General features: G+C 39.5%; 1 protein-coding gene across 2 annotated transcripts; it reads right to left on the bottom strand.

Moving 5' to 3' along the window:
* Window positions 1-319: 319 nt before the first annotated feature.
* LOC103133716 (fibroleukin-like) lies at window positions 320-12,213 on the bottom strand. Of its 2 annotated transcripts, XM_016668061.1 has the most exons (3): window positions 12,082-12,213; window positions 2,779-2,870; window positions 320-1,059 (listed from the first exon to the last, which is right to left on the bottom strand). In XM_016668061.1, exons 1-3 carry the CDS (start codon window positions 12,159-12,161, stop codon window positions 356-358), a joined length of 876 nt encoding a protein of 291 aa, XP_016523547.1. In that variant the 5' UTR covers window positions 12,162-12,213; the 3' UTR covers window positions 320-355. The 2 variants fall into 2 exon arrangements, with proteins under 2 accessions (XP_016523547.1, XP_007545646.1); XM_007545584.2 differs by lacking the exon at window positions 12,082-12,213 and having other exon boundaries at window positions 2,779-9,123.
* Window positions 12,214-14,415: the final 2,202 nt, after the last annotated feature.

Below are 14,415 nucleotides of genomic sequence, written 5' to 3' on the forward strand. Positions count from 1 at the left end.
ACTGTAATCAGTATCTTCAGTTTTTGGCAGTAGTTGTCGTAAGTAATGCATTTCTGTTTTTTATTGAATTACCAGTGTAACTTAAAACATTTTTTTTTTACAAAACTTATCAAACCTGCCCATACCTGATCTGTAGCCATAGCAATGGCTGGAACAGCTGAATTCAATGATTTGTATGGGTGTTTCTTAATATCTTTTGGCAAAATAGCTTATCATCTGTTTCTGTAATCTAGAAAATTAAACCACTTTGCTGAATTTATGGCCACAAGATGGCAGCACTGAGTCGTTGTTAAAATGAGTGGAAAGTACAAAACATTCGTAGGAACCTGGACAAAAGCATTTAATGTTCGCTTTATTAACGCAAGCCAAAGCTCTTTGGTCGGGTCATCATCCTGACTGATTTAAAAGACTGTCTCTCATTGGTGGGGTAGTACTCTGTAGATATGTTGTGCCATGTTCCCCAGAAAATCCCGTCCCGAACTCCTTTATACTTCCCAAAGTAATATTTGCCGTTGAGGTTTGCAGCCATGCAGGCGTCAAACCACCAGCCGGAGCTGTAGTAGGCCCCGCAGTTCCCGGACGGGTACCGGTCGTTGTCCCTGTCAGGGGTGGTGAACGCCCTGTTGTTGTGGTCGTAGGTCTTGCTGAAGCGCAGAGCATCGCCTGCGGTACCGGAGTACCCGCCCACCGTCAGTCTGTAGCGGAGCCGCTCGCTGGCAACCCTGAAGTGCTCATACTGCGCATGCTCTGTCACTCCATCAAAGTCCTCCAGCTCCACCCGCAGCTCCATGTCCCTGTCCCGGGTCAGCAGGTGCATCTTGTTGTTGCCCAGCCAGAACTCTCCTCCGTCCAGCACTCCGAAGCCGGCCTGGTACTCCACCCAGGGGCGGTTGAAGCTCACGCTGCCGTCCTGGCGGCGCTGCAGGAGGGTCCATCCGCCGCCATCCAGCTCCATGTCACAGAACACCTGAAAGCTGCTGCTGCGGAGGTCAGGTGTCACCAGGTAAAGCCCGCTCCTGGTTTTTCCTCTGAGGAGGTGGTCTGAGCAGTCTCTTATTACTGTGGAAGAGGAATGAAAAAAACAGAATTGAACTAATTGGTTGCAGTGCAGAAACTGGTCCCTGCAGGTGATAACATTCTCTTGCAGCTCTGAGACTTGGCTGAAAAATTTCCTTGATGAGGTCAAATGGCAACAATGTTATGTGGAGGACCGAACAAGCCAAAAATAAAGATGAAAATATGTGACTCAAAAAAATACAGTGCTTCACTAAAGTATTCATGTGAACCCTTTCACATTTTGTAACATATGTGATGTATTTATTAGGATTTTATGTGATAGACCAAGACAAACTTGGTCATTATAGTGAAGCATGTAGACATTTATTTAGTTCTTCTTCATTTTGGCAGGTTTGGTCCCCCAGAGCCAAATGTAGCGTTGCTCACAAAGTTCTGATGATTGTTCAGTCATTATATGTTATAAAGTCACTCTTAAGTCAATACATAAGGTGTTATATATACTTTATTCAACACTTTAGTGATTTAAGGTGTTATATATATTTTAAATTGCATTTTACAATTTCTACTAAAAGCCAGAGAAATTGTAAATTGTATTAATTTCATTTACTGTGTAATTTTTAAATCATGTAGTCATTAACTGGCTAACTGTTTTTTCATTATTTATTCTTTAACTCATCTATTTGCTTTAGGATTATTGATTTATGCAAATTTACATTTTACATTAATGTGGGGTAAAAACAAACTATTGAAAGACAGATTTTACAGAGCAACAATTGTTTAAACTGATTATTAATAATAATTGATTTTATTGAGCAATATATTTCTATACTGAGTTTGACAAGTTTGGTTGGTTCTCATTAATTTAAATATTTATATAAACAGGTTTTTAAAAAAACTAAGAAACTGAACTTATAACTTCCTTGCTTGTTATATATTTAATTCAACATATAATCTTCATAATTATTATCATATTTTTTGAGTGACTTTTCTATCTTTTCTATCATTCTTTATTTTGTTTTAACTGATGAATTTCTTGTTTTCTTATTTTCATTTCTATTTTTTTCTGTGTTTATTTTCCTATTTATTTAAACCAAGCAGAATGACGCAGTGAAAACAATTAAATGTTTAATTGTGTAACTTCACCTGTAATTTCACCCTGTAATTTAAGTGAGAAGTTTATAGTGAGGAGTTTACGGCTTATTTAAATAAAGTACGACTGTTTTAACTCGGTGAGTAAATTATCACTAATTAATATCAGTGATAGCTGAATCACTGCTTCCACTGACGGGTGTTTTAAAGCTGTTAGCCCGTGCATTGTTGTGGTGCTAACCTCACAGTCGTGCCGATCATCGTGTCGACACATTGTGCACACATGCAGATTCCTCCTGATGATGCACGGCACTAATATGATCTCAGACCACATCCTGAAGTCTACTTTCTGATTAACTGTGTGAGGCTCATTAGAGTTTATTGTGTGGTTGTCATACGTGAAATTCTTTTACTTAAGTGTCCTTTTTAGATACGCACATACTGACCTATTTGCTGTGATGCATACAGTTTACTCATTCTTTGTTTTTACTGTTACGTTGCCTGGGATTTCCTTTCGTTTTCCAGTTGAATGAATGTGTCTTAGATAAAAGCGTCCTTTTCAATTTACTGCAGTAAACACAGTTGAAAAAGAGAGGCTACATTTTCAGGACGCTTCTTGTAAATGTGACAAGTATAGTAAACCATGCAGAAATCATAAAAGTAATCGCTTGCCTGCAGATGCTGCAGATGTTGGCAGTTTCCCGTCTGTCCTCTCGCCGATCTGGGACTCCTTTGGCTGCTCCTTTGGAAGCTTGTCTGGTCTCCTGTTAGGAATCAGGCTGCTGTTGACAAACGCAGCCACCTGGTTGATTTTCACACGCAGTTCTCGTGGACTAGGAGTGGACATTTCTACAGGCAGGGGCTCAGGGCCAGAGGTAGAGGAAGTCTTTGACCTGAATTTGGGGCTGAGTGTGGTGGTAGTTTTCAAACTCGGGGGAGAAACTGCATGGGGACTTTCTTCCTCACGATGTGTCTTAGCCTTAGATTTGGGAGCTACGCTCAGCTGTGTAGCTCCTGGACCGGTGCTAGTGATAACATTTTGGAAAATCCTACGATTGATGTCGCTTGGTCTTGTTATCACAGATGACAGCAGCCTGGCTGTTTGTGGCCTCGGATCAGACGTAATCCTAGTGTTTGGGCTCGATGTGACGTCTTCGGTTTGGGTGTGAGTGGCAGAGAAATATCCATTTTTCAAGCTGTTTGAGGTCTTTGGACTTAGAGTTATAGTCTTCCTTACACTTGTGCTGAACTCTGTTTCCCCCAGGGTATGACTCACTTTAGCAATTTGTTTTACGAGGCCAGATGTAGGTGGCATGTCAGTACGAGAGTTTTGGATGTTTCCTGAAGGAACCCAGCTGATCTGAGGTGGGTTTGTATTGGTTTGTGGACTTGGCTTTGGTTGCACTGCTTGTTTTGGCCTCTGGACAAGTTTAGCTCCTGGCCTGACTATAGGTCTTATTGATGGTTTGTGTCGAAATGGAAGCCTTAGTCTGGATGTTTTGTTGTCCGCTGGTTTTATGATTTTCTCAGGTACAGATATTGGTTTTAGATCAGTCGTTAAGCCAGGCCTCAGGGGTTTCAACCTTGGATTTGTTTGTTTGGTTTGGTTGGTTTTAAAGTTTGCATTTGGTCTTGTTTTTAAGTTTGGATTGACCTTTGGATTTTTCTGGTTTTGTCTGTTCTCTTGACCAGGTTTAGGTGTTTTGCTAAATTTAGCTACATTACTGCCAGGTTTGGACCTTTTGTCTGGTGAGATTTCAGCTGAATCATATGTTGATTCTGACTTGTTTTTATGCTCCTGTTCTTTACTCTTTGACTCTGATGAAGGTTTTTGGTTGGATTTTGGTGTTGCTGTATCACTTTTGTTTGACTTAAACCCTTTGTTGTTTCCTGGGTTTTGTTTAGCTCCATGACGGTCCTGGATGGTTTTTGTAATCTGACCAGTTGTTGCAGTAGATAGAGCTGATGTAGATATTTCATCAGGTGCTAAACCTGGTTTAGATGTTGGTTCGTGCAAAGATGCTTCTTCAGACTTTTCCCATGACTCTGTCAAAGGTTTTGGTCTTTTTTCACTTTTGTTGAATTTGGTCACATGAGAATGTTTAGTTTGAGAGTCACTGTTGGTGGATTTTTTTGTTTGATTGGGGACTGCAGGGGCTAAATCCAGTGTAGGCCTGGGCTCCTGCAAAGATATTTCTTTAGACTTGTCCCATGTTTTAGTTGACGGTTTTTGAGATGCTGTCTCACTTTTGTAAAATTTAAACTCTTTAGAAGTTTGAGTTTCAATATATTCATTGTTAAATGCATCCATATGATCAGGTTCCGCCATTGCCTGACCAGGTGTAGGTGTTTGTCCATGTGCTAAATCTGGATACAATTTGGCTTGCTGCAAGGAATTTTCCTCCACGGTCTCAGGTAAAAGTTTTTGCTTGGGTTTTGGGGTTGCTGCTTTGTTTTGATTTGATGTAAAATCATGGATTTTTTCTTTGTTTTCTTTAGTTTTGAGATGATCTTCACTGGTTTTAATCACCCAATAAGTTGTTGCTGTAGCTAGATCTATTGTAGATGTTTCTGCAGGTGGTTGACCTGGATCAGATGTAGGTTTCTGAAGGGTTTTTTCTTGAAACCTGTCCCTTGATTCGATCAATGTTTTTTGTGTCACTGTTGGACTTTGAGCGTCTTGAGAAGTTTGAGGTTTAAGATGTTTTCTGTTGTATTTGTTAATTTGATCAGGGATTGTGGTTGCTTGATTTGGTGCTGATGTCTGTCTAGCTGTTAAATCTGGATAGGGTGTAGGTTCCTGAATCTCCTCAGACTGGTCCACTGACTCTGGAAAAAGTTTCTGGATTGGTTTTGATGTTGCTGTTCCACTTTTGTTAAACTTAATCTTGTGGATATTTTCTGATTTGAGATGATCCTCAATAGATTTTTTAATCTGATCTGGGCTTGTAGTACCTCGATGTGGTCTTAAACCTGGATTAGGCGTTGGGTCCTGCCAGAACTTTTCTTCAGACATGCCCACTGACTTAGTTGAAGGTCTTGTATTTGCTGTTTCACTTTTGTTAGACTTAAACCCTTGGATGTTTTCTGATTTGTGCGTCTTTTCAAGATGATCTTCACCGGATTTAGTTATCTGATCAGAGTGTTTTGTTGCTTGATCTAATGCAGATGTCTGCCCAGGTGTTAAATGTGGATGTGATATAAACTCCTGCAAGGAATTTTCATCAGAATTGTTTGCTTTCTCAAATTTATACTCTCTGTTATTTTCAGGCTTATATTTAGTTTTGTGGCTTTCCTGGCTGGATTCATCCATGTAATCAAGTGTTGTATTAGCTCGATCAGATATAACTTCCAGTCTAGGTGTTAAGTCTGAAGGGTTTTTAGACTTTCTTGTGAGATTTTCTTCAGATTTATCTCCAACGTGGGTTAAAAACTTCTGGTTTGGTTTTGGTGAAGCAGTGGTTTCACTTCTCTGTGATTTAGGCTTGCTAGGTTTAGGTTTACGTTTGTGTTTAGTTTCAGGAATTCCCTGACTGGATTTGTTCTTCAGGTGATGGGTTATTGCGGGTTGATCCGGAGCAGATGTCCATCCAGGTCTTACATCTGGATTTGATTTGGGGTCATGTGAGGGATTTTTATTTGATTTCTTCAATGGCTCGGTTAACAGCGTTTGTTTTGGGGGTTTTGTAGATGTTTCTATTTTGTTATATTCAGAAGAAGATCCTTGAGTAGATTCTGGCTTGCGTTTGATTTTAAGGCGATCCTGGCTGGAATTTTTCTTCTGATCAGGGGCTACAGTAGCTTGATCCGGTACATATGTCTGTCCAGGTGTTAAATCTGGATTATATTTGGGCTCCTGCAAGGAATTTTCTTCAGAGATGTCCACTGCCTCAGTTAAAGGTGTAGCTGTTTCAGTTTCAAACTCTTGGGAAGGCTTAAAGTGATTCTGAGTGGAATCATTGGTGTTATCCGGAGATGTATGAGGTTGTTCACCAATGTCCTTTTGTCCAGAGGTTAAATCTGGACTGTTTGTAATCTCCTGTTCCATATTTTCTTCAAGTGTGCCCACAAATTCATTTGAAGGTATTTGGTTTGGTTTTGGTGTTGATTTGTACTCTGAGGTAGGCTCAGGTTTAAATGTTGGGATTTTCTGGATGTATTTGCTCATCGATGGATTGGCTTCATCAGTTGGATTTGATGAATGATTGGGATTTTGTAATATAATTGTTTCATTTAATTTTTCTTCACCCAGCCATTTGTCTAATGTTTGGTCAGGTTTGTCAGTAATAAGAACATGAACAAATTCTTTTCCCGGCTTTAAATTTTGGTCAGTATTTGAAACCTCGTCAGACTTTCTATTGGTTAATTTATATTTACCTGAATGTGTCGTATTTACAGCTGGAGGTCTTTGAGCTGCAGGTCTCTGGACAGCAGTCTCATTAGCTCTTCCTTCCCGTTTAGGCATCAAATTGCTTTTGAGATTTCCCTCAATTGTTGAAATATCAGTGCTGTTCTTTTGGCCAGGTTTTTTATTTTGGATTTGCTTTGAGTCTTTGCCAGGTTTGAATTTTACACCTGTCGGCTTGTGAGGCTTATTCCTTTGGTTGAGTTTAGGTTTCTCCTCTGTTGAAGGACCTTGATTTGGTTTATGGTCATTCTTGGCATTCTTTTGTCTTTTGTCTGCTTCAGGCTTAATTCCAGATTTATGTTTTTCACCAGGCTTCGATGCTCGGACTGGTGGAGGTTTCAGATTGGTCTTAGGTTTTGAGTTGATGTTCTTCTTTGGTGCCCCGTGACTACGATCTGTAACTCTGGATGATGATGTTATGAATACAGTGTGAAGAGGAGATGAGGTGGTTGGAGTTGTTATGGATAACCCTACATCAGCGATGGCTATCTGCTGTCCTGGACCACCCACTGTGGATAGTGTTTCTGTTGTTGTAGATGGCTGCCCCTTAACTTGGCGTTGGGGCTCAGTAACACCAGCTGCTCCGGGCTCTGTGCTTCCCGTTAGTCCATAAACAGCTTTTGGGTCACGAGTGACATCTGTGATGGAGCTTAAAGTGGAGCTGAGCAGAGAAGGTGATGGAAGAGATGATGTAAAGCTTTTACTATCGCTCAAGTCCGGCCTTGAAGTTAATTCTGTTGTAAGGAGAGTCGGGCTGATCGACAAAAAGTCTGTCTTTTTAGTTGTCTTGCTGGATGATGTTTCTCCATCGTCATCTCTCTGCACACTCTCCGTTTTAATCTCCCTCCCTTTTTCTGTGAGCCCAAACCTCTCCATCTGCTTTGGTTTCTTTTTATTTGGGTCCACTTTTATTCCCTTTTCCATTTCAATCTGCTCCTGTTCCTTATTTATATTCATTGTGTGGTTCTTAGACATCTTTATTCTATCAATGGCCTCAGCTTTTGTGTTTTTTTCCACTTTTGTCTTATCTTGCCATATGGGATGGATACTTTTTTCTTTTGTTTTTCCCTTGTTTTTATCTAACAGATCTTGAATTTTCCTCAAGCTCCCTTTGGGATTTATCTCAGCCATCTTTCCTCTTGTCACATTAACAGATTTCATGTTTCCACCAGAAGTTGGCATTTTTAATGTGTCCTCTCCTCTTGCACCCTCAGTCACAGGTTCTCCTCTCCCGTTTTCCTTTACAACTCCTCCTGTTTCCCGTTCGTTCCCGTCTTTCAGCTTTTTTTCCTTGTTGTTTCCGTCCATTGTTTCCACCTTAACACCATCTTTTCCACACGCCTGTTTGAAATTTCCCTCATTCTCTTCAAGTCTCTCATTCAGCCAGTCCCCCTCATCCTCATTCGTGTTCTTACCTCCATTTAGCTCTCCTTCATTCTTCCTCTCACAGTTTCTCGCAGCTTGACCACCTGCACAATCTGCACACATTTCCCTCAGCTCATCGACACTCTCCTTCAGTTTCTGCAGGTCCTGCATGATGTTCTCCAACTCCAAAACATGTTGTGGCAAATGCACAACCAGAGGAGGAAGACTGACGTGGAAGGGGCATGTGTTGTCGTGGTCCCCCGGTCTGCACGCTCCTACCGGTCTCAGAGTCGCAGTACAGGGTCCGAATCCCCGGTCACCCAGGAGGACTCCTTCCTCCGCTCTGATCCAAGAGAGACTTGAAAAGGCCAGCAGGGTCCCACACACGTAGAGCGCTGTTAATCTCATTGTGTCTTCTGAAGAAAGAGTGAAGATGGAGGAGGGAGAGGGTGTAAAAAACACCCAAGTGTTTGTGAAGCGCAGTGACAGTGGAGAGGAGGAGATGAGGTGGGAGGGAGAAGAAGAGAGAGGGAGGCAGATGAAGCCGAGCCGCAGAAGGAGAATCACCTCAGCGGATTGGGTTTGGGAGACGATGCAGAGCTATGACAAATTATTTCTCCTCTTAAAAGTTTATGTTGTTTTTTCTTTTAATTGCCACTCTTGAGTTAGTTTATTTATTTATTTCAAACAGGTTTTAAAAAACCAGAGAAAAAAAAAAGCAAGGACAGAGAAAATATGTGCATACATAAGCAAAAACAAAATAATTGTTTACCACTGTTTTTCTTTTTGAAATGGACTAGGAAGAAGTGAACACTTAAATGTGTAGACAGAGACACACAGACATATAGTTCATTCGATCTAAAATGCACCGAGACACACAAATATCAACAATGCTAGTTACTACAGTCAATAAACAATCCAACTGCAGTCATTAATATTCAAACCAAAGCCAAATAGAAATAATTCATAAGATTGAAAAGGTGTAAGCTGAGACTTTTCAGCTTCTCTGTACATACCCTTAAACCTTTTCAACTCTTTAGTATAACAAATACTAACAGAATACACAGAGTTAACAATTAAATCAAAACAAGAGAAGAAAAAAGGAACAAAGAAATAGGAAGATTAAAAATGTAAGAAAATTGCCATCATGGAGGTTTCAATCAGATTTCACATATTTGTGTATCTTTATAGCTTTAATTCCCTTTTAAACTGTGTTACGTTATTGGGTAGTTTAAGATTTTCTGGCAAACTATTTCACAGGTTCAAATCAAATATATTTTAATATCAGACAAAGCTAACTGTTTGTTGACATTTTTGAAAAAGTAATTACCCCCTAAATCTGGTGATACCGGCCACCATCAGGAGTTTGCAGTAACTGGAGTCTTTTACATCACTGTGGAAGAATTTTTGTTTTAAATGAGTTAAAGCAGAGAGTTTTCAAGCGTCAACTACCACAATGTGCTTAATTTTCTAGTATTCAGCGTTCTGTGAAGTTATTGCAGTTTCTGGTTGCAGACAGTATCTGTGAAGGCAGGGGTTCCCAAACCTTTCAGCTTGTAAAGGTTAGCTTTTCTTGGGTCAGTCTGACCCAAAAAACAAAAGAGCCAGAGACTGGCAACCCCTTAAAAATATGTAATTATTTTCCCTCTATTTATTTAAAAGGGGGTAATATTGAAAATGGACTTAAAAAAAACTCTTGGAAATGGCTTTGTAACCCTTACCAGATTTATAGATGTGAACTATTGTGTTTTCTGTCTGTTCTCAAACTTATGTCAGGTTCTGTTTAGGGGGTTTCTTGATTCTTTAAGTCTGGCTGTAATCAAGCCTGAGTTTGGATGGTAAAATTACTCACCTCAGAAATCCCCAAAAATGTGGTTATTAACAGTTAATATATGACAAATAAGGCGCTGATTTCATTTTCACACGAGGCCAGATGTGAAAATTAAATAATCCCTTTATTTAAAAGGGACAATTTTCTTCCCTTTTAAATAAAATGCTTATTTGAAAATTGCTTTCAAATTTCCATATTTCCTCCAGTCATCGTTGCCTAATATTGATCTGAAACATTGAATGTGGACAAAGAAGATGGAACAGAAGAAATCTGTAAAAGAGCAAATATTTGTCCTAGAAATTAAATGTTTATTGCCTGATAGCCTGAGGAAATACTGAAGAGTTACCACAGCAATTAGAGAAGTTTTAGGGAACATGCTTCACATTGTAATTGTATTATTACAGTCCCATTTATCTTCTTTCTAGTCACGTCACGTAATGAGGGCCATTTGTCACACATTCTCCCTCCATGCTGTAAGAATAAATGCGATAAATACATGTGTGTCACAGTTGTTCTGGCAGAGGCTTCCAACACTTCCTGTCAGAGCGTCCACAAACATGTGACTGACAGATGACACAAGTCAAAATATGCATTTGAAGCAAATACACTGAGCCAAGAAGATGTTACTCTGATTTGTGACACTGTATTTCATTTCACTGTAAACTGTGTGGTACGTTTGAACTCTGGGGTAATGTAAGCCAGGAATGATTTATCCAAGAGAACCAGAAGATACACGTGCGGTGCCAGAGGAGAGAAATGTCTCGTGTTGTGAAGGATTTCATTGGGACTCAACAAATCCTCAACAAGTGTCGGAGTTGGTGAGGGAAGTTCTGGGGGGAGAAGCTGATCTCACCGTGTGCAGACTCTATCGTGCTGCTCGACCATTTTGAGATTTTGTCACTTTACGCCCACGTATTTCAATGCATTTTCTTGAGATTTTATGAGGTAGAACAACACAAAGTAGAACACAATTGGGAGTGGGAAGGTTTTCAAAACCCCATGCATGTCTATTTCAAATGTCTCCACCTGGTTTGCTCATCTAAACTGACATCTCAGTCCATTCTCAGTCCAGTTTTCTTATTAGTCACACTCCATTAAACTTAGATTTGGGCTTTGACTGGGCCAGTCTAACATGCAATACTTCAGTGTTATTCATTATCGCTGAAGTTTATTTGCTACCCAATTAGTCATCTAACTAATTGGGTATTTAGATGATCCAATGTAGACAAGAAGGTGGTGTAGAACAGCAGAGTTTAATTTAAAATAAACAAGTAAAACTTACAAGTCTTGGAACAAGGAAAACAGAACATGGAACTGTGATGAGGGCAAAGTAGGAAACCAGCTCTATGAAAGCCAGACTGCATAAAGTCATAAGTCATAAAGTAAGACACTAAACACAAAGGAATAAACCTATGTGGCAAGACCACAACAACAATAACGTGCAACACAGAATAATAAACTAAATATGGCAAAGACTCTAACAATAGAAATTCTAGCTTTGGCTGTATGTTTAGGATCATTGTCTATCGTTTATGGTAACCTCCACCTCATTTTTATTTTTTGTAGTTTCCAACATGTTTTTCTCCCCAAACACATTTTGTCAGCTGAAGAAAAGCACGATGCTGTCACCATCATGTGACAGCATGGCGGCGTTAAACAAGGTGTTATTTTTCCACCACACAGTGCATCTTGCATGTTCAACAATGACTTTATTCCTGTCACTCCTCAGGCAGAATAAACTGTGAACAGATTCTCATACCTGAGCTCTAGATCTCTACAGATCCTCAGACTTACCATGGGCCTGTTTGCTGTTTCTCTGATGAACTAACTCCCTTCTTGCCCATCTGAGCCAAGGCTTTGGAGATGTGCGACATGCTCATATTTGGGCGATAGACTGAACAGTGCCGCAATGTTCAGAACTTTATTGATTTATAACCTAATTGTGCTTTGACCTGTCTGCATTGTGTTGTTAGTTCACCAATGAACACCAACATACCTCTCAGGCCTTCACAGAACAGCTAGATTTCTACCAAGATTAAAGTGGATGTATTATTCAAAACTCACATATTGCGATGTTTTTGTACTTAAATTTGGTTTTCTAGTGGTTCTAAAAATAGCCCAAGCGCTTTAGCTCCTCTCCCCCTGGGTTTCGGCAATAAACTGACAATTATTTTGTGTCTGGAAAATAATCCTTTTCAATGATCTCCGGAATGTAACGTGACAAATCAGCAGGCACAGCTTGTCACCTAGCAACCCTAGAGTAGCCCAGCCCGTTACCAAGCAACACAAGCGAACCTACATTAAGTTCGGTTAGCTAGTTTTACCACTGAATGCACTGCTGGGAAAGACAAGTGTTTTGTTATTGGTTTACCATCCAGAAACCACTTGCTGCTTTCTTGTTGTTTGTTTCGGAGGCTCTACTTCTGATTTTACAGTTGCATAATTGCACATCTGTTTGCAACCGTTTCCGTGTGCGAGTGTAAATCCTTGTTTGGGGCGTGGCTAACATCAACTTATTTGGATTTAAAGTGACAGGCTCATTCTAACATGAACTCAAAATACATAAACAGAACTGAGTAGACTAAAGTCTCATAAAGTGAGAATGATTTTGTGCAAAACAACAAAATTAAATTTAATGGACGTGTTTTGTATAGAGTATAGACTTATCCTAACCTGTTCAAGAAAACAAACTAGGTCACCTTTTATATTTACCCAGTTTGAATACTATTCTAGTGACCTCAGAAGGCAACTTGTTGTAAACAGTTTTATGAGGGGACATTATAGTAAAGAGAGCTGGATCCAAATGCCCTTCATACTGTTCAGATTTTTAATTGTACAAAGTATGAATCATTTTCCTTCCATAGTTTTCGAGCAGCTGAAGATGCTCATTCACACATAATCCAAATAAAACACATAGAAGTTTGCGGTAAAGTTGCCTTTTGTAAAGCAACTTCACTTTCATCTGAGTCCTGGACTCTTGGTTGAGACTGTTTTTCCCCCGCTTACAGTCTGAGAAGCAAAAAGAGAGAAAACCCAGTCACATGAGCTAAATGAGGCATCTGCTTGGCAGGGAGTTTAGATAATGAGGCTTTAGTTTCTCCTGCCCTGGGTGTGGATGTCAATCCCACCAAAGGAAGTAACATTTGACTGATCACATACAATGCAAGTGTTTGATATGTCTGGTTTGTTCATTTGTAACGCTTATTAAACCACCTAGACTATTTTATTTTAAAACCGAAACCTGAGCTGCTTTGTTTTGTCTCGTTCACAGATTAGGAGGTTTTTCAGCTGTGACCTAAGCAATCACGCTGAAAACCATTCATTTAACAAGAAGACCTTGTGAAACAGCAGGTTGGAATGGAAAACAAGTGCATCTGAAGCCTGTAAGAGCTTAAAGCATTTAAATGACACATTCAGATAAAGATAAAGTTTGAAATGTTTGATAAGATTAAAGATTTATTATGTTGCAGCTAGGATTCAGAGGGCTTTAAAGCTCGGGCCTCAGTTCAAAATTCCTGTTAAGTGAGCACAAGATTAGATTAAACATTATTTAGCATTTTTTTAAACTGACTGCCCATTATTCTTTGTGCAATCTTAAGGTTTCAATCTGCTTTCCAATATAATTTCCCACAGGTCTTTAAATGTTGACTTGTTAAGACTAGGTCTGTTCATCATGAACTTTGTATATTTAGCTTAGTGAAAATAAAAAAACACTTGGCTAAGATGCTGGAGGTGCTTGTAGGAAACAGTGCAATATGTCATGCTCCAGCTCACTTCTTATGTTTATTTTTTAAACCACTGTTCAGAAAAACCTTAACTCAGAAAAATTGGAAAACATAGTCAATTATTGGTAAGGTAGTAAGTAATGTTCCTGCTTTTACTGTCTTAGTGCCTCAGTTTGTGATTAATACCACTGTAAAAATGAGTTTTTTGGCTATGGCACAATAAAAGTATCTGAATCTGAAACCGGTCAAATCTATTTGGGTCTAAAGGAGGCTTTGCTGAAAGGCTAAAATAAAAAACAGAACTGGAGTTAGAAAAAAACATCTTTCCAGCTGATAAACAGCAGAGATTTTTTTTTTTTTGGTCTAGTTTACAACCAAATTTGGATCAATTAAATGAACCAACAATATTTTGAACATTATCAAAGTTTGTATCTAATGAAATCCAGCCAATTGCATTGAATCACAGACTTTACAACAATCTCTCCTTCTGAAGGTTGATGTATGACTGTGGTCAGACTTGAGCTATTTGAAAGTTTGGGGGAGAGGCTTTCATACTGGGAACACTGCACCAGCATGGTGGTGGTAGCATCATGCTAAGGGTGTTTTTTTTTTTTGTTTGTTTTACTCCCAGTGGTACTGATGCAGTAAGAGTATTGACAGTACTTCACTTCTGATCAGAGGATTAAAACTTGCAACGACAGGACAATGAACCCAAACACACTCAGTGTTGTTTTCTAAATGGATAAAACAGGCAGACCTGAAGCGTCTGGAATGACTCTGACTTAATAAGTACAAGCCAAGCTTGAAAGCCAAGTCTTCCTCAGGAAACTAACTCATTTAAAGGAGCGCTACTATTTCTGATAAGAGCAGTGATTGAATGTCCAGGAGGAATTAAACAAAAAACCTTGGTAGTCACAAAAGCTCTGGCTTCTCTGCAGACTGCTGGGGACATTTATAGGGAGGGGGTGTGTATAATTTGA

The sequence above is a fragment of the Poecilia formosa genome, unplaced genomic scaffold (genome assembly GCF_000485575.1).
Source record: "Poecilia formosa unplaced genomic scaffold, Poecilia_formosa-5.1.2 Scaffold13, whole genome shotgun sequence".
Taxonomy (NCBI): domain Eukaryota; kingdom Metazoa; phylum Chordata; class Actinopteri; order Cyprinodontiformes; family Poeciliidae; genus Poecilia; species Poecilia formosa.